The sequence below is a fragment of the Kogia breviceps genome, chromosome 3 (assembly GCF_026419965.1).
Source record: "Kogia breviceps isolate mKogBre1 chromosome 3, mKogBre1 haplotype 1, whole genome shotgun sequence".
Taxonomy (NCBI): domain Eukaryota; kingdom Metazoa; phylum Chordata; class Mammalia; order Artiodactyla; family Physeteridae; genus Kogia; species Kogia breviceps.
In genome coordinates, this window is record NC_081312.1 from 138325917 (window position 1) to 138350984 (window position 25068).

Below are 25068 nucleotides of genomic sequence, written 5' to 3' on the forward strand. Positions count from 1 at the left end.
TCCATTAAGATTTGACTTTATGATCCTGAACCAAGATGGTGGAGTAGAAGGACATGCTCTCATGCCCTCTTGCGAGAACACCATAATCACAACTAGCTGCTGGATAATCATCAACAGGAGGACACTGGACCTCACCAAAAAAGATACCCCACATCCAAAGACAAAGGAGAAGCCAAAATGAGACGGTAGGAGGGGCGCAATCACAGTAAAATAAATCCCATAACTGCTGGGTGCGTGACTCACAGACTGGAGAACACTTATACCACAGAAGTCCACCCACTGGAGTGAAGGTTCTGAGACCCACATGAAGCTTCCCAAACTGGGGGTGCAGCAATGGGAGGAGGAATTCCTAGAGAATCACACTTTCAAAGTTAGTGGAATTTGACTGCAGGACTTTGACAGGACTGGGGGAAACAGAGACTTCACTCTTGGAGGGCACACAAAGTAGTGTGCGCATCGGGACCCAGGGAAGGAGCAGTGACCCCAGGGAAGACTGAACCAGACCTACCTGCTAGTGTTGGAGGGTCTGCTGCAGAGGCAGGAGGTGGCTGTGGCTCACCGTGGGAACAAGGACACTGGCAGCAGAAGTTCTGGGAAGTAGTCCTTGGCATGAGCCCTCCCAGAGTCTGCCATTAGCCCCACCAAAGAGCCCAGGGAGGCTCCAGTGTTGGGTTGCCTCAGGCCAAACAACCAACAGGGAGGGAACCCAGCCCCACCCATCAGCAGTCAAGTGGATTAAAGTTTTACTGAGCTCTGTCCACCAGATCAACAGTCAGCTCTACCCACCACCAGTCCCTCCCATCAGGAAACTTGCACAAGCCTCTTAGATAGCCACAGCCACCAGAGGGCAGACAGTAGAAGCAAGAAGAACTACAATCCTGCAGCCTGTGGAACAAAAACCACATTCACAGAAAGATAAGCAAGATGAAAAGGCAGAGGGCTATGTACCAGAGGAAGGAACAAGATAAAGCCCCATAAAAACAACTAAATGAAGTGGAGATAGGCAACCTTACAGAAAAAGAATTCAGAATAATGATAGTAAAGATGATCCAGGACCTCAGAAAAAGAATGGAGGCAAAGACAGAGACGATGCAAGAAATGTTTAACAAAGACCTAGAAGAATTAAAGAACAAACAAATAGAGATGAACAATACAATAACTGAAATGAAAAATAGACTAGAAGGAATCAATAGTAGAATAACTGAGGCAGAAGAATGAATAAGTGACCTGGAAGACAGAATGGTGGAATTCACTGCTGCAGAACAGAATAAAGAAAAAAGAATGAAAAGAAAGAGACCTCTGGGACATTAAATGCAACAACATTCGCATTAGAGGGGTCCCAGAAGGAGAAGACAGAGAAAAAGGACCAGAGAAAATATTTGAAGAGATTATAGTTGAAAACTTAACTAACATGGGAAAGGAAATAGTCACCCAAGTCCAGGAGGCCCAGAGAGTCCCATACAGGATAAACCCAAGGCGAAACACGCTGAGACACACAGTAATCAAACTGGCAAAAATTAAAGACAAAGAAAAATTATTGAAAGCAGCAAGGGAAAAACAACAAGTAACATACAAGGGAACTCCCATAAGGTTAACAGCTGATTTCTCAGCAGAAACTCTACAAACCAGAAGGGAGTGGCATGATATACTTAAAGTGAAGAAAGGGAAGAACCTACAAACAAGATTACTCTACCCAGCGAGGATCTCATTCAGATTCGATGGAGAAATCAAAAGCTTTACAGACAAGCAAAAGCTAAGAGAATTCAGCACCACCAAATCAGCTCTACAACAAATGCTAAAGGAACTTCTTTAAGTGGGAAACACAAGAGAAGAAAAGGACCTACAAAAACAAACCCAAAACAATTAAGAAAATGGTCATAGGAACATACATATTGATAATTACCTTGAACGTGAATGGATTAAATGCTCCAACCAAAAGACACAGGCTTGCTGAATGGATACAAAAACAAGACCCATATATATGCTGTCTACAAGAGACCCACTTCAGACCTAGGGACAAATACAGACTGAAAGGGAGGGGATGGAAAAAGACATTCCACGCAAATGGAAATCAAAAGAAAGCTGGGGTAGCAATACTCATATCAGATAAAATAGACTTTAAAATAAAGAATGTTATAAGAGACAAGGAAGGACACTACACAATGATCAAGGGATCAATCCAAGAAGATATAACAATTATAAATACATACGCACCCAACATAGGAGAACCTCAATTCATAAGGCAACTGCTAACAGCTATAAAAGAAGAAATCAACAGTAACACAATAAGAGTGGGGGACTTTAACACCTCACATACACCAATGGACATATCATCCAAAATGAAAATAAATAAGGAAACAGAAGCTTTAAATGACACAATAGACCAGGTAGATTTAATTGATATTTACAGGACATTCCATCCAAAAACAGCATATTACACTTTCTTCTCAAGTGCGCACAGAACATTCTGCAGGATAGATCACATCTTGGGTCACAAATCAAGCCTCAATAAATTTAAGAAAATTGAAATCATATCAAGCATTCTTTCTGATCATAATGCTATGAGATTAGAAATCAATTACAGGGAAAAAAACGTAAAAAACACAAACACATGGAGGCTAAACAATACGTTACTAAATAACTAAGAGATCACTGAAGAAATTAAAGAGGAAATCAGAAACTACCTAGAGACAAATGACAATGGAAACACAATGACCCAAAACCTATGGGATGCAGCAAAAGCAGTTCTAAGAGGGAAGTTTATAGCTATACAAGCCTACCTCCAGAAACAAGAAAAATCTCAAATAAACAATCTAACCTTACACTTAAAGGAACTAGAGAAAGAAGAACAAACAAAACCCAAAGTTAGCAGAAGGAAAGAAATCATAAAGATCAGAGCAGAAATAAATGAAACAGAAACAAAGAAAACAATAGCAAAGATCAATAAAACTAAAAGCTGGTTCTTTGAGAAGATAAACAAAATTGATAAACCATTAGCCAGACTCATCAAGAAAATGAGGGAGAGGACTCAAATCAATAAAATTAGAAATGGAAAAGGAGAAGTTACAACAGACACCGCAGAAATACAAAGCATCCTAAGAGACTACTACAAGCAACTCTATGCCAATAAAATGGACAACCTGGAAGAAATGGACAAATTCTTAGAAAGGTATAACCTTCCAAGACTGAACCAGGAAGAAATAGAAAATATGAACAGACCAATCACAAGTAATGAAACTGAAACTGTGATTAAAAATCTTCCAACAAACAAAAGTCCAGGACCAGATGGCTTCACAGGTGAATTCTATCAAACATTTAGAGAAGAGCTAACACCCATCCTTCTCAAACTCTTCCAAAAAATAGCGGAGGAAGGAACACTCCAAAACTCATTCTGTAAGGCCACCATCACCCTGATACCAAAACCAGACAAAGATACTACAAAAAAAGAAAATTACAGACCAATATCACTGATGAATATAGATGCAAAAATCCTCAACAAAATACTAGCAAAGAAAATCCAACAACACGTTAAAAGGATAATACACCATGATCAAGTGGGATTTATCCCAGGGATCCAAGGTTTCTTCAATATATGCAAATCAATCAATGTGATACACCATATTAACAAAGTGAAGATTAAAAACCATATGATCATCTCAAAAGACACAGAAAAAGCTTTTGATAAAATTCAACACCTTTTTTTTTTTTTGCAGTACACGGGCCTCTCACTGTTATGGCCTCTCCCTTTGCGGAGCACTGGCTCCAGACGTGCAGGCTCAGTGGCCATGGCTCACGGGCCTAGCCGCTCCGCGGCATGTGGGATCTTCCCGGACCGGGGCACAAACCCATGTCCCCTGCATCAGCAGGCGGACTGTCAACCAATGCACCACCAGGGAAGCCCTCAACACCCATTTATGATAAAAACTCTCCAGAAACTGGGCATAGAGGGAACCTACCTCAACATAATAAAGGCCATATACAACAAACCCACAGCAAACATCATTCTCAATGGTGAAAAACTGAAAGCATTTCCTCTAAGATCAGGAACAAGACAAGGATGTCCACTCTCATCGCTATTATTCAACATAGTTTTGGAAGTCCTAGCCATGGCAATCAGAGAAGAAAAAGAAATAAAAGGAATACAAATTGGAAAAGAAGAAGTAAAACTGTCACTGTTTGCAGATGACATGATACTATACATAGAGAATCCTAAAGACGCCACCAGAAAACTACTAGAGCTAATCAATAAATCTGGTAAAGCTGCAGGATACAAAATTAATGCACAGAAATCTCTTGCATTCCTACACACTAATGATGAAAAATCTGAAAGAGAAATTAAAGAAACACTCCCATTTATCATTGCAACACAAAGAATAAAATACCTAGGAATAAACCTACCTAGGGAGACAAAAGACCTGTATGCAGAAAACTATAAGACATTGATGAAAAAATTAAAGATGATACCAACAGATGGAGAGATATACCATGTTCTTGGATTGGAAGAATCAATATTGCGAAAATGACTCTACTACCCAAAGCGATCTACAGATTCAGTGCAATCCCTATCAAATTACCAATGGCATTTTTTACGGAACTAGAACAAAAAATCTTAAAATTTGTATGGAGACACAAAAGACCCCGAATAGCCAAAGCACTCTTGAGGGAAAAAAACAGAGCTGGAGGAATCAGACTCCCTGACTTCAGACTATACTACAAAGTTACAGTAAACAAGACAATATGGTACTGGCACAGAAAACAGAAATATAGATCAATGGAACAAGATAGAAAGCCCATAGATAAACCCATGCACCTATGGTCAACTAATCTATGACAAAGGAGGCAAGGATATACAACGGAGAAAAGATAGTCTCTTCAATAAGTGGTGCTGGGAAAACTGGACAGCTACATGTAAAAGAGTGAAATTAGAACACTCCCTAACACCATACCAAAAATAAACTCAAAATGGATTAGAGACCTAAATGTAAGACCGGACACTATAAAACTCTTAGAGGAAAACATAGGAAGAACACTCTTCGACATAAATCACAGCGAGATCTTTTTTGATCCACCTCCAAGAGTAATGGAAATAAAAACAAAAATAAACAAATGGGACCGAATGAAACTTCAAAGCTTTTGCACAGCAAAGGAAACCATAATACGAAAAGACAATCCTCAAAATGGGAGAAAATATTTGCAAACGAATCAACAAAGGATTAATCTCCAAAATATATAAACAGCTCATGCAGCTAAATATTAAAAAAACAAACAACCCAATCCAAAAATGGGCAGAAGACCTAAATAGACATTTCTCCAAAGAAGATACACAGATGGCCAAGAAGCACATGAAAAGCTGCTCAACATCACTAATTATTAGAGAAATGCAAATCAAAACTACAATGAGGTACCACCTCACACCAGTTAGAATGGGCGTCATCAGAAAATCTACAAACAACAAATGCTGGACAGGGTGTGGAGAAAAGGGAACCCTCTTGCACTGTTGATGGGAATGTAAACTGATACAGCCAATATGGCGAACAGTATGGAGGTTCCTTAAAAAACTAAATATAGAATTACCATATGATCTAGCAATCTCACTACTGGGCATATACCCTGAGAAAACCATAATTCAAAAAGACACATGCACCCCAACGTTCATTGCAGCACTATTTACAATAGCCAGGTCATGGAAGCAACCTAAATGCCCATCAACAGACGAATGGATAAAGAAGATGTGGTACATATATACAATGGAATAGTACTCAGCCATAAAAAGGAACAAAACTGGGTAATTTGTTGAGACCTGGATGGAACTAGAGACTGTCATACAGAGTGAAGTAAGTCAGAAAGAGAACAACAAATATAGTATATTAATACATATATATGGAACCTAGAAAAATGGTACAGATGAACCAGTTTGCAGGGCAGAAATTGAGACACAGATGTAGAGAAGAAACGTATGCACACCAAGGGGGGAAAGCAGCAGCGGGTGGTGGTGGTGGTGATGTATTGGGAGATTGGGGTTGACATGTACACACTGATGTGTATAAAATGGATGACTAATAAGAACCTGGTGTATAAAAATATATATAAAATAAAATTCAACAGTTAAAAAAAAAAGATTTGACTTTACATAGCTGCCATCATATTAAGGGTAACTTTAGTATCCTGTATTACTGAAAGGTATTAGGTAAGAAAGCCAATAAGATTATTTTCTAGATGGAACACAGAACAAGAAGCCCAGTATAAGAAAACCTGATATGAACTCTGAATGGACAGAGAGGAGAGAAACATGAGGCAGGACACCATCAAAAGGAAGCTTTTCAATACTGTAGGTGAGAAATGATAAAGGCCTGGACAAAGCAGTGGCTGGGGTAATTCTGATGTAAGTATATGACACGTTACAATTAAACTAAGACCAAAGCATTAAACAGTGCTTAAACAATACATCCAGTCAAGTATTCTTTTTAAATTACTTTTGAAAACTGGCATTATAATGTCAGTGAGGAGAGAGTAAGATGGGCACTCTTGACATTCATCAGAATGTGTAAAAATAGTACAACCCTTGTAGAGTATTTTAGCAATTTGCATCAAGGGCTTTAAAAATATTCACCCATTTGACTTCAAAAATCCATTCCTCGGAATCTAAACAATGTATTGAAAATGTTTCACATACAAAGTTGTTCCAGACAGCATTATAATAACCAAAAGTAGAAAAACAAGTTATCAGTTAAGCAAACTATAACTTTATGTAATGATCTAAAGCCACTAAAACTTAAATATTAAAAGGATTTATAATAACATGGAAATTGTTTAAGATGTGTTACATATGCATAATGCAAGCCTATTTCAGTTGGACTCTACGCATTAAAAGAAAGACACATACCAAAAAAGAAAACCAAAAAACTTTTATGAGATCAACCAACAAATTAATAGTTATCTTTCTATGGTAAGAAACAGATGATTTACCTATCATTCATTCATTCATTCATTCTTTTAAATGACTTTTCTGAATTTCCTCATTTTCCTATGAGCATGTATTTCATTCAGAGTGGAATCTACCACTTTAGATATGCAGACTTGAGCTCCAAAAACCAGTGTGAGCACGGTAGCAATACTCACCAGGGCTGACACCAGTAGATGGGTCAGAAGAACTACAAGCAGGGTGTACCACTTTTTCTTCTCACAGCCATCAAAAAACACAATGCCCCAGAACATGTGCAGCAATATGATCACCAGCGTCATGAAAGCTGAAAGACAGGCAACCATGAGTGCCCAGTCACAGGACAACAAACCCCAAAGCCCACTGAACACCTAGTCCTGGGACAACGCTCTTGGGCTATACCGCACTACTGTGAGGGTTCAACCCTATCTGACAGAAGCGGGACCCTGACACGTATTTGCTTGAATAGTAACTCTGAGAGCAACATTCCTGAGCCAGGGGGCCAACTCTGAAGCAGCTTCTCATCTAGAACGTGAACTTGTGAAACAAAAAGTCAACTTGGATCTGGCTTTCAAGGAGTTTCTCTTAGGAATGCAATAAAACTACTGTGACATCTAATCAGCTTTTCTCCAAATTAGCCTTCTGCACTAATTGTGAAACTCCCACCCTCCCCCGACACCACGCCACACAGCATGTGGGATCTTAGTTCCCCGACCAGGGATCAAACCAGCACACCCCCAACCCCGCACTGGAAACTCGAAGTCTTAACCAATGGACTGCCAGGGAGGTCCCTGAGAAACTTTTCTCAATTAAAAGTGTCTTCAATTTAAACAAGTCTTCTCACTAAAGTGATATTTCTCCTTGGATTTTTTTAAAGGACAATGGAAGATAAAAATATTAGAAATTGCAGTAATTAGCCAAGATTCTTTCTTTTTTAACATCTTTATTGTAGTATAATTGCTTTACAATCGTGTGTTAGTTTCTGCTCTATAACAAAGTGAATCAGGTATACACATACATGTCCCCATATCTCCTCCCTCTTGCGTCTCCCTCCCACCCTCTAGGTGGTCACAAACCACCTAGCTGATCTCCTCAAGTCCATTCTTTACGTCTGCGTCTTTATTCCTGTCCTGCCCCTAGGTTCTTCAGAACCATTTTTTTTTAACTCACTACAAATAACTCAATTTTGTTTCTTTTATTTATTTATTTATTTATTTTATTTTTGGCTGTGTTGGGTCTTTGTTTCTGTGCAAGGGCTTTCTCTAGTTGCAGCAAGCGGGGGCCACTCTTCATCACGGTGCGCAGGCCACTCTTGTTGCAGAGCGTAGGCTCCAGACGCGCAGGCTCAGTAATTGTGGCTCGTGGGCCTAGTTGCTCCACAGCATGTGGGATCTTCCCAAACCAGGGCTCGAACCTGTGTCCCCTGCATTGGCAGGCAGATTCTCAACCACTGCACCACCAGGGAAGCCCCCTCAATTTTGTTTCTTTTTATTGCTGAGTAATATTCCACTGTATATATGTGCCACATCTTCTTTAGCCATTCATCTGTTGATGGACACTTAGGTTGCTTTCATGTCCTGGCTATTGTAAAGAGTGCTGTAGTGAACACTGTGGTACATAATTCTTTTTGAATTATAGTTTTCTCAGGGTATATGCCCAGTAGTGGGACTGCTGGGTCCTGTGGTAGCTCTATTTTTAGTTTTTTAAGGAACCTCCATACTGTTCTCCATAGTGGCTGTATCCATTTACATTCCCACCAACAGTGCAAGAGGGTTCCCTTTTCTCCACACCCTCTCCAGTGATTATTGTTTGTAGATTTTTTGATGATGGCCATTCTGACTGGTGTGAGATGATATCTCATTGTAGTTTTGATTTGCATTTCTCTAATGATTAGTGATGTTGAGCATCCTTTCATGTGTTTGTTGGCAATCTGTATATCTTTGAAGAAATGTCTGTTTAGGTCTTCTGCCCATTTTTTATCCAAGAATCTTAAGCAACTGAAACTGAACTTGATCGGCACACACAGGTTTTTCTATGGAATACTGTGTGTGTGCATGCATGTGCGTGTGTGTCCTGCATCCTGGACAACATTCCTTACTTAAAGTGAGCAAGTTTCAGAATTCCCTGGCGGTCTAGTAGTTAGGACTCTGCGCTCTCAGTGCTGAGCTTCGGCCCCTGGTCAGGGAACTAAAATCCCACAAGCCACGAGGTGTCGCCAAAAAAAGAAAAAGAAAGATCAAGTTCCACATATTCTGAAAGTTTCAACATGAAAAAAGGCACACAGATTTCCCTTTTCCACCATTAACACCCACCAATCTGGCAAAAAGTCAAGTCTGACCATTCTCTTTCACACTGCTGGTAGGCAATCTAGCATTACCTAGCAAAGTTGAAAATTTGCATTCTCTATCGCACTCTAGCAATCCCACAGCTAGACCTATACAGTTCTCCCTTGGTATCCATGGAGGATTGGGTCCAGGACCCCCCATGGATACCAAAACCTGCAGATGCTCAAGTCCCTTATATAAAATGGTATAATATTTGCATTTAACCTATGCACAGCACATCCTCCATCATATATGTATACATTAAATCATCTCTAGATTACTTATAATACCTAATATAATGTAAATGCTATGAGAATAGTTGTAAACACAGTGTAAATTCTAAGTAAATAGTTGCTGGAGCCAGGCAAGTACAAGTTTTGTTTTGGGGAATTTTCTTTTCCTGAATATTTTTGATCCGTGGTTGGCTGAATCTGTGAATGCAAAACCCACAGATATGGTGGGCTCACTGTATGGACTCTGAAGCAGTTAGTTTTGAATCAATAGATCACTAGCACTTGAGCACTTGTTAGAAATGCAAATTCTTGGGACCCACCTCAGACCTCCTGAATCTGACACAATACACCCAGCAATCTATGTTTAAATAGCCCTCCAGGTGATTCTAATGCATGGTCAAGTTTGAGAACCACTGCTGTAGAGAAACTTTAGTATATTTGTAACAAGGAGATACATACAAGAATATTAATAGCAGCACTGTTTGTAATAACAAAAAATGTTCATCATTACCAGAATGGATAAACTGTGGTGTATTCACACAATGGAATGCTTATAGGTTCTATAATATAAATGGTCTTAAGAATATAATGTTGAGTGAGGGAAAAGCATATTGTGGGAAAATGACCATCATTTCAGTTATACAAAGTCAAAAGCAAACTATTAAAAAGACATAATTGTTGAGGCTGGAGGAAAGCAAGTTGTTACATCTAGTGATAGTGTTTCAGCAAATGATGGTAAATTCTTTAAAGTAGAGGAGTGATTTTATTTTTTATTTATTTATTTTTTTTGTGGTATGTGGGCCTCTCACTGTTGTGGCCTCTCCCGTTGCGGAGCACAGGCTCCGGACGCGCAGGCTCAGCGGCCATGGCCCACGGGCCCAGCCGCTCCGCGGCATGTGGGATCCTCCCGGACTGGGGCACGAACCCGTGTCCCCTGCATCGGCAGGCGGATTCTCAACCACTGCGCCACCAGGGAAGCCCCGAGGAGTGATTTTAAAAAAGAAAAAACTTTGGGACAATGGTAGATGAAACTAAAATGATGCATTTTAATTCCATTGACGATCCCTCAAAGGTCAGTTTCCCTGAAGACAGATGCCTGTTTATCTGATGGTGTAAGAGTTGAGACAACTGAAAACACCCAGGAGTTAATTTTATGTCACAAAAGACCAGAGTAGAAATTGTGATCTATAGACACAGATGTTCACACTCTAAGGTTTTTCTAAAGCCTACACGTCAATTACATGTCAAGAGAAAGAAATGACATCATTAATGAGTCATCTGTTCATGAGCTATGTGAAAGGAAGATCAAAATGGAGTCAGTATTGCTAAGAGAACTCTCCAAATGGAGCCGGTTGGTCATTAAGGAAGTGTAACTTAGGCATGGCTCAGCCGAGATGGAGTCTGACATTTTGACCTGATGAAGTCATCCAGGACACCTGCCAGAAACTCAAGACACTTATTGAAACTTTACCCTAAAATAACTCATGACAGTCTATCCACTTACTGGACCCCTACTCTAAAACAACTTGTGATTCCTTAAGGACAAATATTTTCCCACTTAGGTCGATCACAATTCTCACCAGGCAACTTTTAACAACCTCATCGCCTCTTGTCTTTATAAGCCCGAGTCTATTTCTTCCTTGGAACACTCTTTCAAGATTACACGAATCTGTCTCCTGACTTGCAATTCTTTTTTAAAAAATTAATTAATTAATTATAATTGGCTGCATTGGGTCTTCATTGCTCCGCGTGGGCTTTCTCTAGTTGCAGTGAGCGGGGTCTACTCTTCCTCATGGTGTGCGGGCTTCCCATTGCAGTGGCTTCTCTTGCTGTGGAGCACAGGCTCCAGGCACAGGCTTCAGCAGTTGTGGCATGCGGGCTCAGTAGCTGTGGATCAAGGGCTATAGAGCTCAGGCTCAGCAGTTGTGGCGCACGAGCTTAGTTGCTCCATGGCACATGGGATCTTCCCAGACCAGAGCTCGAACCCGTGTCCCCTGCATTGGCAGGCGGATTTTTAACCACCGAGCCACCAGGGAAGTCCCTGACTTGCAATTCTTAAGACCCCATATAAACTCTTTTCTTTATTTGCAGCCTCCTGCATTATCTTTTGTTTGACAGCTATATCTGCCCTTTCTTCTATGCATTACCACATATATTGAAGCCAGACAATTATCCTCCTGTGATCAAGTCCTAGAGTTCAGCTACTTGGAAAATGCTCTTACTTATGGACTTTTCAGTTCATTGTCATCCAAAAGAGCATTACTCTGTTTCAGACAAACATTCTCAAGATATCATTAGCCCTCAACTTTCTTTCAAATTCTAGGTGGATATTTCTATTTGCAAGGCTCTTTCCTGCTAAAAATGATCTCTGATGGATTGACCCTGTCTCCAAAGTAAAGTCCAAGCATCTCAGGTTAGCATCGAAGGCCCTGTACAACCTAGACCCAAATTACTATCCTTTACTAATCTTCAAACTTATCCTACATGGAAGAAAACCAGAATTCTTACTTATACTCTGTCTATGCCTCTATGTTTTCACTTTTTGTTTTTTAACCGATTACCCCTTTTGCCTGAATGCTCTACCCCTCACCACCAGCCTACCCATTTCACTCCATCCAAATCTTACTTTTATTTAACATCTAGCTCAGTGCCATCTGCTTGGTGAATTCATCCTGATACCTACTCTTTTTTTTTTTTTTTAAACACTCCACACACATTTACTGAGCACCTAGAGAGTCAGGCCTGAAGATGATTCCTATGAGCTCTGGCCAGAGTCACACACTCCTGAGCTGGAATCCTAGCTCCACAGTACGGCTTTAGGCAAAGCTATTCCAACCTCTCTGAGCTTCTGTTTCCTTTATTGCTAAAATGCAAATAATGCCCCTGGGTTGCTGTGCAAACCACAGTTTTTCAATAAATGATAACTACTATGCGCTATGGTCTCCAGATTCAAAGATGAGCATAAAAGCCAGGACCTTTAATTTAGTGAGTTTGTACTAACAGGCGGGAAAGTGAAGCAAAGCAGCAAGCAATTACCACATTCATCCAAGCTTCCTGGGCACTTGACTATGTTTTAAAATGCACTCTTGTTCACTGTTGTAGATTATTTCTTCCTCTGATATTGTATTACTCGCACATTTACTTTCTTCCTCCCCTCTTTTATTAATCCATACAAAGATTTATTAGCACCCACTATGGGCCAGGCACAGGCAATAGGGCTATCACGGTGAACAAAATACAGTCCCATGGAACTTCCTTTTCAGAAAAGAAGCACGTCGTTTCAGTTTACTGTTTTATTAACACAATATCTAAAAAGGATCTCTCAGCCATTTATTAAAACATTGTATATTTCTACTAGACTGCTTATTTATTCAGCTAGCACTACTTTCTGGCTAGCTTCTATAGTCATAAGCCTTTACTATTACAATGTGCCGTTTAGATTACTGGGATTTATTGTTTGTTTCCTCTGCAACTGGTTAGAGGTCCAACAGAAATTGAGCCCTGGATATCTAAACTATTCTGTCACATACATGTAGCTAGAGCTACACACATACTATTTTGATACTTCTCCCTAATAAATGGAATTAACTGCAGCTAGAAATGAAGATTTGTTAATAGTATCTCTAGGGTACTATCTTTTAATTACTAAACCTTTCTCATGTCATGTTCCTAAATATATAAAATTCTAAAAGTCCTTCAGTGAGTCTAACCCTAAAATACGCTTTGTTCTTTTTTTTTTTTTTTTTGCCACACTGTGCGGCATGCTGGATCTCAGTTCCCCAACAAGGGATCGAACCCATGTGCCCTGCAGTGGAAGCGCGGAGTGCTAACCACTGGACCACCAGGGAATTCCCATTGCTTTGGTCTAATATTTTTAAAAGTAGAAAAAACAAAAACACTTTTCTAAGTTAACCATGCGAATATCAAAATTATATCCTTTTATAATCCAAATTAATAAAAAAAGCTCCCACAATTTTAATGTTTTGGAACATTAAACAGAAAGCTGAAGAGTTCTAACAAGTATTTTACATCTGTTTGTAAAATTATATTTCAATACTTTGCTAACGGACTTCCTTTTCTAATAATCTTTTACACATTCTCTTGGTAGAGAATGTTTCAATCCAACCTACTTCTAAGCAAAATGTTTCAGTGTTATCTTTAAGATGCTACATTTACTATTTGGTTCTTTAATCCTTCCTGAACATAGCCCGAACACTCTAGCACACAGATTCATAAATATCTTCATTTTCACACTTGTCCCTCTCTCCCTCATTCCTGATATCTACCTTTCTGTCCTTGCAAAGACAACGGCCTAATATAGCTATAGAGCCTAATACTGGATCCAGCCAGCATGGAAGCTGCTGTCATCTGGCTTCCCCTGACAACTCCAGAGCATCTCTATAACAAGGCCAGAGAGCTCCAAGGCCTGCTGCTGGATGGTGGCAACAACAGACAGAGGAGGACTTCCCAAAGCCAAGGCTCAGCCTCAGCTGCCCAGAGATAGGATGTGATTACCAAAGGGCTTCTGGATGCTTTTTCCGAGAAAGAGAAAGGTCTGGGACTTCAAGGTTCTGCGAAGTGACAGACTCTCCTCCATCCCTCTTGGTTGCAGAAACTCACCAGATCCTGGAGAGATCTCCAATGACCTGGCCCAATTCAGGACCCAGAACTAAACCAGTGTTTTTGAAAATGCCTTTCCTGCAATAAGGATTTAACTTTACACTTTTGCTTTAAAAAATGTAACAGGATTCTGTGACCTAGTTTATTGTATGTAGATGTACATATTACTAACCAAGTAACATTCTCCCAGATAAAAATAAGACATTTTGAAAACTATCTCATATGACACAGCCATAAGAAAGGCGTAGTGCTGTCCCTTAATACCAACCATATCAAAAAGGAAACGTCCTGAAAGCAATCTGAATATAAACAAATATAGTGATACAAAATATCATTTCAGATTTATGAAAATGCTCCTGAAGGATGTTCATGAGCTGAACAGACTGCCAAGGAAATGATGTTACATTTACAGTCCCCCTAGCAGATGGTGAAGAATGATGAAATCCTCTCCCCCAATTAGCCCATCAGTGTGGAGAGTCAGTGTTGGAAAACCCCTTAGAAGTTGCTGATCTAGGCCCCTGTGCAATGGAAAATCAGATCCCACAGGGTCCACTTCAAATACTTCCAGTTTAGGAGCTTATTTCATCAAAACAGTCACTGTGGGAAAGTTCCCTCTAAAAGCGAACCCAAATATGGCCTTTCAACTCGGTGATTCTCAAGTGGGGGGATTTTGCCCCCAGAGGTCACTTGTCAATGTCTATAGACATTTTTGGTTGCCACACTGGGGGTGGGCTGCTTCTGGCATCTGGTGGATAGAAGCCAGGGACACTGCTGAACACCCTACAGTACACAAGACAACCCCCCCCCCCGAAAAAAGAACCCCCAAAGTCAACAGTAACGAGGTTGAGAAATCCCGCTCCAGCTCCTGCTTATTAAGCCTAGGAAGGCCTTTTGAAGAAGCAGAAGTCAACTCTTTTTTTCCATATATGGCACATTAAAAAATACTTGAAACTCTCTCTATAGGTCAATTATTATCACAAAAATGCTGCATAACAAACCAAGCCAAACTCACTGGCCAGAGCTGCCATTGGGAGCATGGGGTCTAAGGCAGTGCTCACAGGAACCTAGGGTGCAATTCCCTAATTCAATGAGTGTGGGCTCTCAGGATTCTATTACTTTTGTATTAATGCTTCACAGACTTCATGAAATTAACTAGAACCCTCTCATGTCTGTCTCTGCCCTGGAGTAGTTTCAGCACCATCAGGTTTACCTTTTCTTTAAATGTTTGCTCCAAAGCATCTCTCAAACATCCATGGCTGATTCCATATATAAAGCAAAAGGTAGCCCATAAGAACTTGGATGGAGATTTCAATGGAAGTGGGAGGGTAAGATTTGCAGTTGGATTAGATGTGAGTAACGAGAAAAACAGAAGAATCAGGAATTACTCCCAAGGTTTTGGGCCTGAGCAACAGGAAGGATGGAAGTGCTTCAACTGAGATGATGGAGACCGCAGAGATACCCCGATTTAAAGATGCCATCCGTGCCTTCTGTCCTCCAGAAATGCAGGTAAATCAGCAGTATTGCAAATCGCTGTTCCACTGAATGTAAGGAGAAAGTCTCCTAAGAGACGGAAAAGCCGCCTACCATCTGAAACAAGGCACTTCATTCTCAAGATTGAAATATCCATGTAGATCTTTGTAAATGAAAATATTCAAGTGAATGTTTGGTGAAGAATTTTAGAATGAAAAAGATGAGAAAATCTAATAGATCTATCCCTTAAAACAGGGGTGCCCAACCCCCGGGCCACGGACCGGTACTGGTCCACGGCCTGTTAGAAACCCGGCCACATGGCAGGAGGTGAGTGGCCGGCGGGCAAGCGAAGCTTCATCTGTGGCTCCCCATCGCTCGCATTCCCGCCTGACCCATCCCCCCACTCCGGGAAAAAACTGTCTTCCATGAAACCGGTCCCTCGTGCCAAAAAGATTGGGGACCGCTGCCTTAAAATAGACCTCAAGCTTGATTAATCCCTTCATAGAACCATGAAGATTTCCAAACTTCTATGCATGTAAGAAAAGTGGTTTTGGGAAATTTAGTTAAACCTGTTCCAGGAATAGTGTTGGAAAACCTCAGAGTGCACCAATGAAACATGTTACAATGTGAATGATTCCCCCAGAAATTGTGCAATGCAGCAGCACTGACATGAACATTGTGATTCTCTTCAGCAGAGCTGAGGGGAGGTAGAAGAGTGAACTGGTACAAGCGGCCCCTGTAGTGACGAGCATCCTTGGTGAGAAGTGCGCATGGAGCAACTCAGTAAATGCCGGGACTCCAGCACATCCTCTCGGCACAGCCATGGAGCTGCAGAGGATCAAGCTGAGCTTGCTGAGCAAGGCTAGGCTCATCAATAAAGTTGAGGACAGGATTTTTTTTTTCTCCTTTCAAATTATAAATATTGGGTATAGTGGGTAAACATATATTCCTATGGGGCTAAATGAAGATACTATGCTGAATGGTATTCAAAAAATATTACCTTTTCCCAATGCAAATCATCTTTATAGGGTACTATCCTGCTCATCACACTATGAAAAAAATCTCTGTAAGATTCATTGAAGAGAAAGAAACACACACACACACAGGAAACCACCAAAAATTAAAGGCCGCAGTGGATGAAGAAAATAAGGACCAATTCACATGTGAAGCTGACACAAGGCCTGAAGAGAGAGAGGGACGCACAAGGCATTGGGCTGCCTGAACTGCAAAGGGGTCAGCAGGGGCTCTCCACCCAGCCACGTGAGCAAAGAGATGTCAGTGTCACAGAAGGTGACCTAGAACACATGTGGAAGAGCCACAGCCTGCATCATTCTTTCCGTCACTCTGTGAAGCAATTCACTGAGCTGCCTGTTTGCACTCCGCCTAAAGATGGCTACCTGGGCTCTGCACACTTGATAATGTATCATAGGCTACTAGAGCCTGTAACAGGCCAAGGTTTGGGGAAAAGACATTCCAAAAGTATAATTTTCCATTCTCAGTTATTTGAGAAGCTTGAAGGAAAGACTATTACACTACTGATGTAATGAAAACATATAATGAAAATATATATTTGGTAACAAAACCAATGACACTTTACAGTATATGGAGCATCCTTGTGTCATAAGCAGTGACAGTTGTGATAATTTATTATAAGAAATTAAGATTCTAACAAATTCAGAAAAGGATAAGAATTGCAGATTAAGCTCTATTGCAGATCATTTTCTCTGTATCATTAACAATGCTATAGTTTCTCTACCTCTCTGGAATTGGTAGCTATTTGAGACAGTCCTGCATGAAAAGTGCTTTCACTTAAAAGTTTAAACATTTAACCAACTGCCACATTGTATTATAGAAATTATATCAATACTTAAAATACTATGGGAAAAAAATGAATGAATGAAAAAAACTCACTGGGTTACAACAAGGATTTATTCTCACGCTCACTGGTCTAGAGGTTGACCGTGCTTTGGCTGATTAAGTGAGGCTGGGGTCAGCGGGACAGCTCTGCTACAGGCTGCTGGTACAGCTGGGTTTGCCTTGTCATTTCAGGTGGGGCCCAGGTCTGCTCTATACTTGTTCATTCTGTGGTCCAGGCTAAGGGGGCATTAACTATGGGGGCATGTTCTCTGGCACATAATCAGAGCCCAAGAGGGCAGAACCAACCATGCAAGTGCTTTTTATGTCTCTGACTTACATCCACTTACATCCAATTAGTGACTTACGTTCACTATTTGGCCAATTCGTGTCACAGGGCTGAGCTCAAAGTCAGGGGTAGGCAAGTACGTTCTAGTCGCCATGAGGTCAATGCAAGGGTGTGGATGTATACTTCTATGACAGCAGAATGACAAGTTTGGACAAAAATGAAATCTCCCACATTCCCCTTACTTTTATTTTACTTCAAGCTCAATATTCCTCTTCCCTTCAATCATACAGCTTCTAGATCTTTCACCATACTAACGATGTTCTTCTATATCAACTTTAGTTCTTCAGTATTCCTATTAAATGACAATGCTCAGAATTGAACACAATACTCTACATGTGATCTGACCCATACTGATTTCTCCTAGTAAAAGGTATAGTGGCTAAAAAGTTGAAAACCTTACCTAGATAAGAGCACTGCTAAGAAAATAAAATACTGGGTTAGCCAAAAAGTTCATTCAGTTTCAAGTAAAAATAAAAGACACATTTTTCATTTTCACCAAGAACTTCATTGAACAATGTATTCATTAACCGAGCGAACTTTTTGGCCAACCCAATACAAATGAATAGTTTGGGGAAGTTTAAAAAATAAAATATCAGCTATCCTTACTGAGTACTAAAGACATTTTTCTTCTAAAGCATAATGGAGGCAATTCAGAGTGATAAACGCAGGTACCACATAAATTAGAGAAATTATCCTTTCTCTAAATTCTATTCCTCATCTCGAGAACCAAATTCTCTACCCTTGGGCTATTTTACAGCCTATAGAGCACTTAAATAGACACTCTCTAATTTCATTTCATTCTCTACAAACTTGAGCTAGGTATTATTTTTGCCTCTGCTGAAAGATGAGGAAATTGAGGGGTTAGATGGAAGTCCAGTATTTCCTGTGCCCTGTGAACAATGTCTTTCTAACCTCCAGGACTACAAGGAAGACTGCTTCCCTCCACATGGAACATTCTTCCCCGACAACCACCTTGCTTTGCCTGCCACCTACCATTCATGCTTTAAATCTCTACTCAGATAGCTCTTCTTCCATAAGCACTGCCTTTCATTTTTTTTCAATAAATATTTATGAGTTCATCTAGAAACAAAGAACTCCACAAGGTGCTGGGGATACTGCAGTGAACAAGACAGACAGTCCTTGCACTTATATGGCTGATCACCCAGCTGGGGAGAAAGACATAAACAAATAACTACACAGTTGTTCAATTAATTATAAATGTGGTAAGTACTACGAAGGAGAAGTACAATACCACCCGAGGGGGTTACAGCTGTTTTGTGCACTCATGGCTCTTCCTCATCATAGTATTTATCACACTTTGTTGTAATCAGCTGTTTGTCTTTATTCCCTGCTATGAGTGGAACATATGAACATTAACTGGGCTGTTAAATAAAAATACTTAAGTATTTGTAGAATGAGTGATTAGATGATCAAATGGACTTGCCCAAATGAGCCAGGGTAAGACCTGAACTTAAGACTACAATTCCTATACCTTGCCTCTATACAGAATAACCAAGATACGGTAATGAATGATTCTAATAAAAGTTAATGTTAGCCTACTACACAACTACAAACAAAAAGAATTAACTTATAATACATTTAATTTGTAAACTATGCTGATTTCTCACATGAAAACCTATGTACATACAGGTATCATATAGCGTACATCTTGTACTAACATAGACATACTAATTACACCCCATATTCCTGATTATTACTTAGGTATTTCTAATGGAGTATGTTAAACTATTTAACTGAAAAATTAAAAAGGAGCTCATGCCTAAATACATGGTAACAGCAGCAGTTATAAATAATATATGCAATAAACACAAAAACATGCAAATTTGGGGTTATTATTTTTAAATGCTATAAGTAGTTTCTCAAATGTTTAATTCAAAGGTTATGCTCCAAAGAATGATGTTATAACAAATAAACTCTAGCACATGATAAAGTAACAGCCATTCTTGACTCTACAGGTACACATCCACAGCATGGTCAGCCTGCCTTCCTAACTTAGCTAAAGATATTTAAACACTTTATTTTCTTTGAATTTATAGAAATCACAAATACAATCCCCAAATTGCTAGCACATTTTTTACTTTCTTCCAGAAGAATCATTTTAAGCCAATCTTATGAAAACAGCCTAGTTCACAAAAGGGAATTAGCGCCATCTAGCGACAGAATCTGGTAGAATAAGAAGTTCCATTAGGAGACTGCTACTTGAGAACCAAAAAAAAAAAAGCTTATGTGGCAGTTTAATAGACTGATTTAAGAAAATATAGAAAACTGCAGCAGTAACACGCCCTCCTGGTTATGTTTTATTAACTTATATTGGATGCTAACAGATTTTAGCATTAATATTACAGTTGTTCTAAAAATCTAATACTCATTATTATGTTCATTTCTTAAGACTGTCAGAAATATTCTAATTATGGAATGTTTAAAAGGAAGATAATTTGCTATGTTGGGGGCGCAACTCAATAAGTAGGACCCATTCCATTGACATACTTTCCTGTCCTCTAACTTGTAGCCGGACGTGAAGGGCCCCGAATAACTTGTAGGCTTTGAAAAGCCCTTATACATTTTTGTACAGGGACGAGTCATTTGGGGGGCTGTATACAGGATGGATTCCCATGGAAAATGTGTTGAGGAAAGACTAACAGGGTGGGAGTTAATGGCAGTAATCTAGACAGGAGATACCAAGGTCTGAACTGAAATGATGAACAAGGGTCCGCTGGGTTTGGGGATCACCAAAATGTGCAGCATGTCTCTCAATTTTTTACGCAGCACTTTGTTTTTTTAATTTGGTCATACCTCCTTATATCTTTTCTATTATTATGTTAAACTGCATTGGAACGCTTAATCACTTTTTTGGTCTTATTCCCTCTACAAGATGATAAGCTCCTTGAAGACAGAAATTACTTTAGTAAAGATGATAAATTAATAATGATTTAATTAAAAGAATCTGCACATAGGGTCACTTACTTCAATGATACAACTTGTGAAGACAAAAAAGTACAGTGGGGTTTTTAAAAACTATTTTTAAAAGATTCTTCTTGTGTAATTTAGGAGAGATCTTATATTAATTATGTATATTACCAACTCTCAAATGTGTGACCACTGCATCATGGGGACAATTTTCATCTGGTGGATGAAAAGCGGTTTGAAATGGGTTGGTCCTTTTACCTGCATCTTTGGATAAAGGTCAACTCATCTATTATTTTTTCCTCTCAATTTCTTTTTTTTAAAGAATACAGTATAATTTATTTTAAAATGTTCAAAAGCAAGAAAACTAAATTTTTTTTTCAGATACACACATGAAGGTAAAACTTTCAGGTTTTACCTTCAAAGTAAAACATCGATACATGTTAAAAACCTAACTTTCAGACCTCGCTAACCCAGGGACTTAATATCACAAAATCAGGGCAACAGTTACCTGTGGGGGAGAGGTGAGGAGGAACAAGGGACTCTAAGTTCCTGCTGGTGTCCCAGTTCTTAAGGAACAGGGAAGATGGCTTGTTACAGTTAAAATTAAATATACATATGTTTAAATATACATTTTTAGATATATGACATTACCTCACATTAAATAAGAACTATTTTCTCTCCTCTCAATTTCAAGATTAAATTATACTTCCCATTCCAAAAAGCGGCCAAGATGACAAGCGAACTAAAGATTAGGGCTACAGTGAAGAGAAATATAAACTAATAAAAACAAAAACAAAAAAAGCATATAGCCTATAAAAATTCACTTACAATATATCAGCTATACAGCAACACTGTTAGTATAGTAACAGAAAAATAAATTTTATGCAAGCTTAGTTCCACTCTAAAATTCTACAATACTATAACTGTAATTTTTATTTTCCTAGGTCCTTTCCATCACAGTGTCTAACAGTATCTTGCCTTTAGAAGATATAACATAAACTTCTATTCACTTCATTTCCTAAGCCAGGGAACTCCACTGAGGATGATCATTTAGATCATAAATCCGAACATTCACAGCTACCAGACACATACCTGAATTCAGGAAGAACTGGGGAGGGTCTCCATGAATGCCCACCGTGCCCGGTCCCAAGGAGTCAGACAGGGTATTTACAAAGGAAAATACTCCACTCATGATTCCAAAGCCCAAGCCAGAAACTAAAGAGGAAGGAAAACACTGTTAAATCTTACTCATGCTGTGATTTCTCTTCAAATCAAATTCCCAAGGACTAGGGAACACTATTTTGTTGAAGGAAAAAGGGTGCACATGCTGTTAGAGAAGCAGTGGAAAGCTGGCTCAGAAAAGGCAAGCGCCTGGCTAAATGATGAACTGAGAGAGAAGTGGGGAGAAAAGAGGAAAGGAAATGGTCAGTGAAATGTAGCAGAGAAATGAAAAAGGAGAGAAAGAGTTCCAGAAAGGCTCCAAAGGGACAGGCGAGACAGGAGGATACGATACTGAAGCTCTGACTTTAATTCATGACAACAGAATCTGTAGAATTAAGTTTGATGGAACTGAGCTTGAGGGGTGACTGTATTGTAAAGAGGGATCCCTGGGCCAAGCTGGGTGACTCAATTTAGGGACCCAGATCCAACCTTTAAACCATAATTCTGAAAGAAAAATACAAAGAGGTATTAACTGTATTAATATGAAGAGTCCTCTCAGTACAGACAAAGTCATGGAAACAACCCAGAGAAGGTAACAATAACATCACTTAGAAATTGTTAACGAGAGTGTACACGTGTTAAAAAACCTATGTCAAATCTGGTTAATATTTAATGGGCACACAGATAAGGGTCACCTGCAATCACTTTCCTTTACTTAAGGGCCCTGGAAAGCTAGAAAAATAAACAGTGTACACCAATACGCCAATGCGGTAGTAAAATACTACTTGAAACCTAAAAAGATTTAAAAGATAAAAATGGCTTTTATGTCAAGTCTGATCTTTTATCTTTACGACGCTATGCAGTTCTAACTTACCATAAGCCAGCAATCGCATAGAGGGTGCTTTCTCACCTGGGTTTATACTCTTCAAACCCTCACTGGATTTTCTAAAATAAAACCACACAGATAATTTTTTTTAAGTAGTATATCAGAAAAGCACATAAGATATTTTAAAATCCAGATACTTAATGAGGTTTTTTGATCACATTATACTCTAAATCTAAAATCCATTTAAACGAACACAGCAAGTTTTCAATTAACTAAAGTCAACCAAAATTTCCAACCAACTTTTGCCTTTTATCTGACATTCACAAAGAGGAGGAAAAATAAGAAGAATATAAGTAAACAAGCCATCAGGGATTGAGTTTAATAATACAAAAAAGCAGCAATACTTATGACTAAGCTTAGGAAGTATTTAATTCAACATCTTATGGCATCTACCACTCTGAATTTTTCCTCTTCCCAAAGTACTGTATCTTCCATGCCACTTCTTTGGTACTTTGTTGTATTTCCGCCTGGGTTAGACTTATTCTGTCACTCTCCCTTCTACCTTCCACTCTGCAGAATGTAAGCGGTGCTCACTCTTCAGAGTCTAGTTCATGCAACAATTGCTCAAAGAAGCCACCTTTACCAGTGATTGATAATTATCCAACCCATCTCTCCTTTACTCTTAAATCCTACAACACTGACAGTGTGAACTCTCATGGATACCTAATCAAATGGTCTTCTGATTTGAAAACATTATTTGTTTCATAACCCCAGTCAGGCCTCAGGGGAGAATAAAATGCTACCCTCAGAAAAGAAGATAAATGAATACCTGAATGAAACATCAGACTACTGCTCAATAAGAAATGATCTTCAGAGTGATCACATCTATGCTTCTGTCGTGGACAAATCGCAAACTGACCATGAGCCCCTGCACCCCACACAAATGCGTGAGGACTGCGGCAGGTCGGCTCCACTCTTGTCACTATTGCTACCCCTTGTTGGCTAGAAAGTCTGCAACAACAATCCTGACGCAAAGGACATTTAAATTATATTTAAAGTATATTTATCAAAGTAATAAAGGAACCAAACATTTTACAACAATTTTTCAACAAGTGCTGAAACAAAAATGAGTTCAGTTAACTCTAAGAGCAGAAAATTAACCAGAACACGGAAATTATATTCTGGGTATTGTGTTAATTAAATTTTAAGGTATGTATATTCACTACAGTGAGCCTATCTCATGACATAAATATAAATACTGACTACATTAAGGCAACATAGAATTCAACCAAAATAGTAATAAGCGTAAAGAAGGTCTTTGGGACTTCCCTGGCGGTCCAGTGGTTAAGACTCCACGCTTCCAATGCAAGGGGCACAGATTCAATCCCAGGTCGGGGAACTAAGATCCCTGACGCGGCCAGAAAAAAAAAGTCTTTTTCTTTTGTAGACTCAAAAGAAACAATTTGCCATTTCAGTGCTCTCCATTTGGAAGCATCATTTGGTAGCAGGGACATGAGCCAAAATTTAAGTGACTGTCATCTTCTTTCTCTGGAGCAGTAACCACCTGAAATGTGCAATTTTCCTAAATAAACTTACCTTTCACAGGAATGTTGTTAAAGGCTAATGAATGCTTAGAGACCTATATAATAGCAATAACTTCCATCAACAAACAGATATAATGGTATAATAGAATCAATAAATTTTGGAGGATTTCTGTTTTATATAAATTGCTCAGCAATGAATAAAATATTTTTGCTATTTAGTATAACAAAGTACTGCTATCACAAATATATTAAAGATATAAATTTAAAAGTTTAGTAAACGTCCTCATTCAACGAGGAAGGAATGGTCTAGGGCCAACATTAGGAAGTGAAAAAGTACAAAACACCATCAGTTTCTGTGTTCCTGACAGATACATCACATAACTGATGATATAAGTGACGGTGATTTTTATCTGACCATTTTACTGACGTGGAAAATTCTTTGTTTGCGTTTATTATTGTTTCCAAGAACAAAAAAGAAAAAGCTCAATTTTTTAGATATAAACTTTGAAAAACAAATGATAAATCATACCAGCTTTCTTGTTTGTTCCGATTCACTTTATACGTGTGTGTAAGAGAGGGAAAGTACCAAGGAATATGCATATAAAGTAAATACACCATTTCAGAAAATTTTAAAAATAGACTTATGCCTTTTAAGACAATATAGCAATGATTATCTTATTATTTTTTCTATAAATGATTTTCTCAAATTACCAAATATTTATGGTATCAGCATTATAAGACAATTGAACTAAATTACAAAAGCTTCAATCCAAGCCAAAAAATTCTAATGTATGTTTTAGGCAATGTGCAGGACCATAA

General features: G+C 39.0%; 1 protein-coding gene across 9 annotated transcripts in view; it reads right to left on the reverse strand.

Moving 5' to 3' along the window:
• The window catches only part of APH1B (aph-1 homolog B, gamma-secretase subunit), a 117450-nt gene that overhangs the window by 87636 nt on the left and 4746 nt on the right, over window positions 1-25068 (reverse strand). For 4 of the 9 annotated variants that reach the window (XM_059057807.2, XM_059057808.2, XM_059057806.2 and 1 more), the window contains exons 3-5: window positions 22754-22824; window positions 21811-21933; window positions 7120-7247 (exon numbers count right to left, since the gene is read on the reverse strand). In XM_059057807.2, coding sequence (XP_058913790.1) covers window positions 7120-7247; window positions 21811-21933; window positions 22754-22824 — 322 coding nt within the window. The remainder of the gene's footprint in view (window positions 1-7119; window positions 7248-21810; window positions 21934-22753; window positions 22825-25068) is intronic. The other 5 variants (XM_067029705.1, XM_067029710.1, XM_067029709.1 and 2 more) reach the window with 3 other exon arrangements.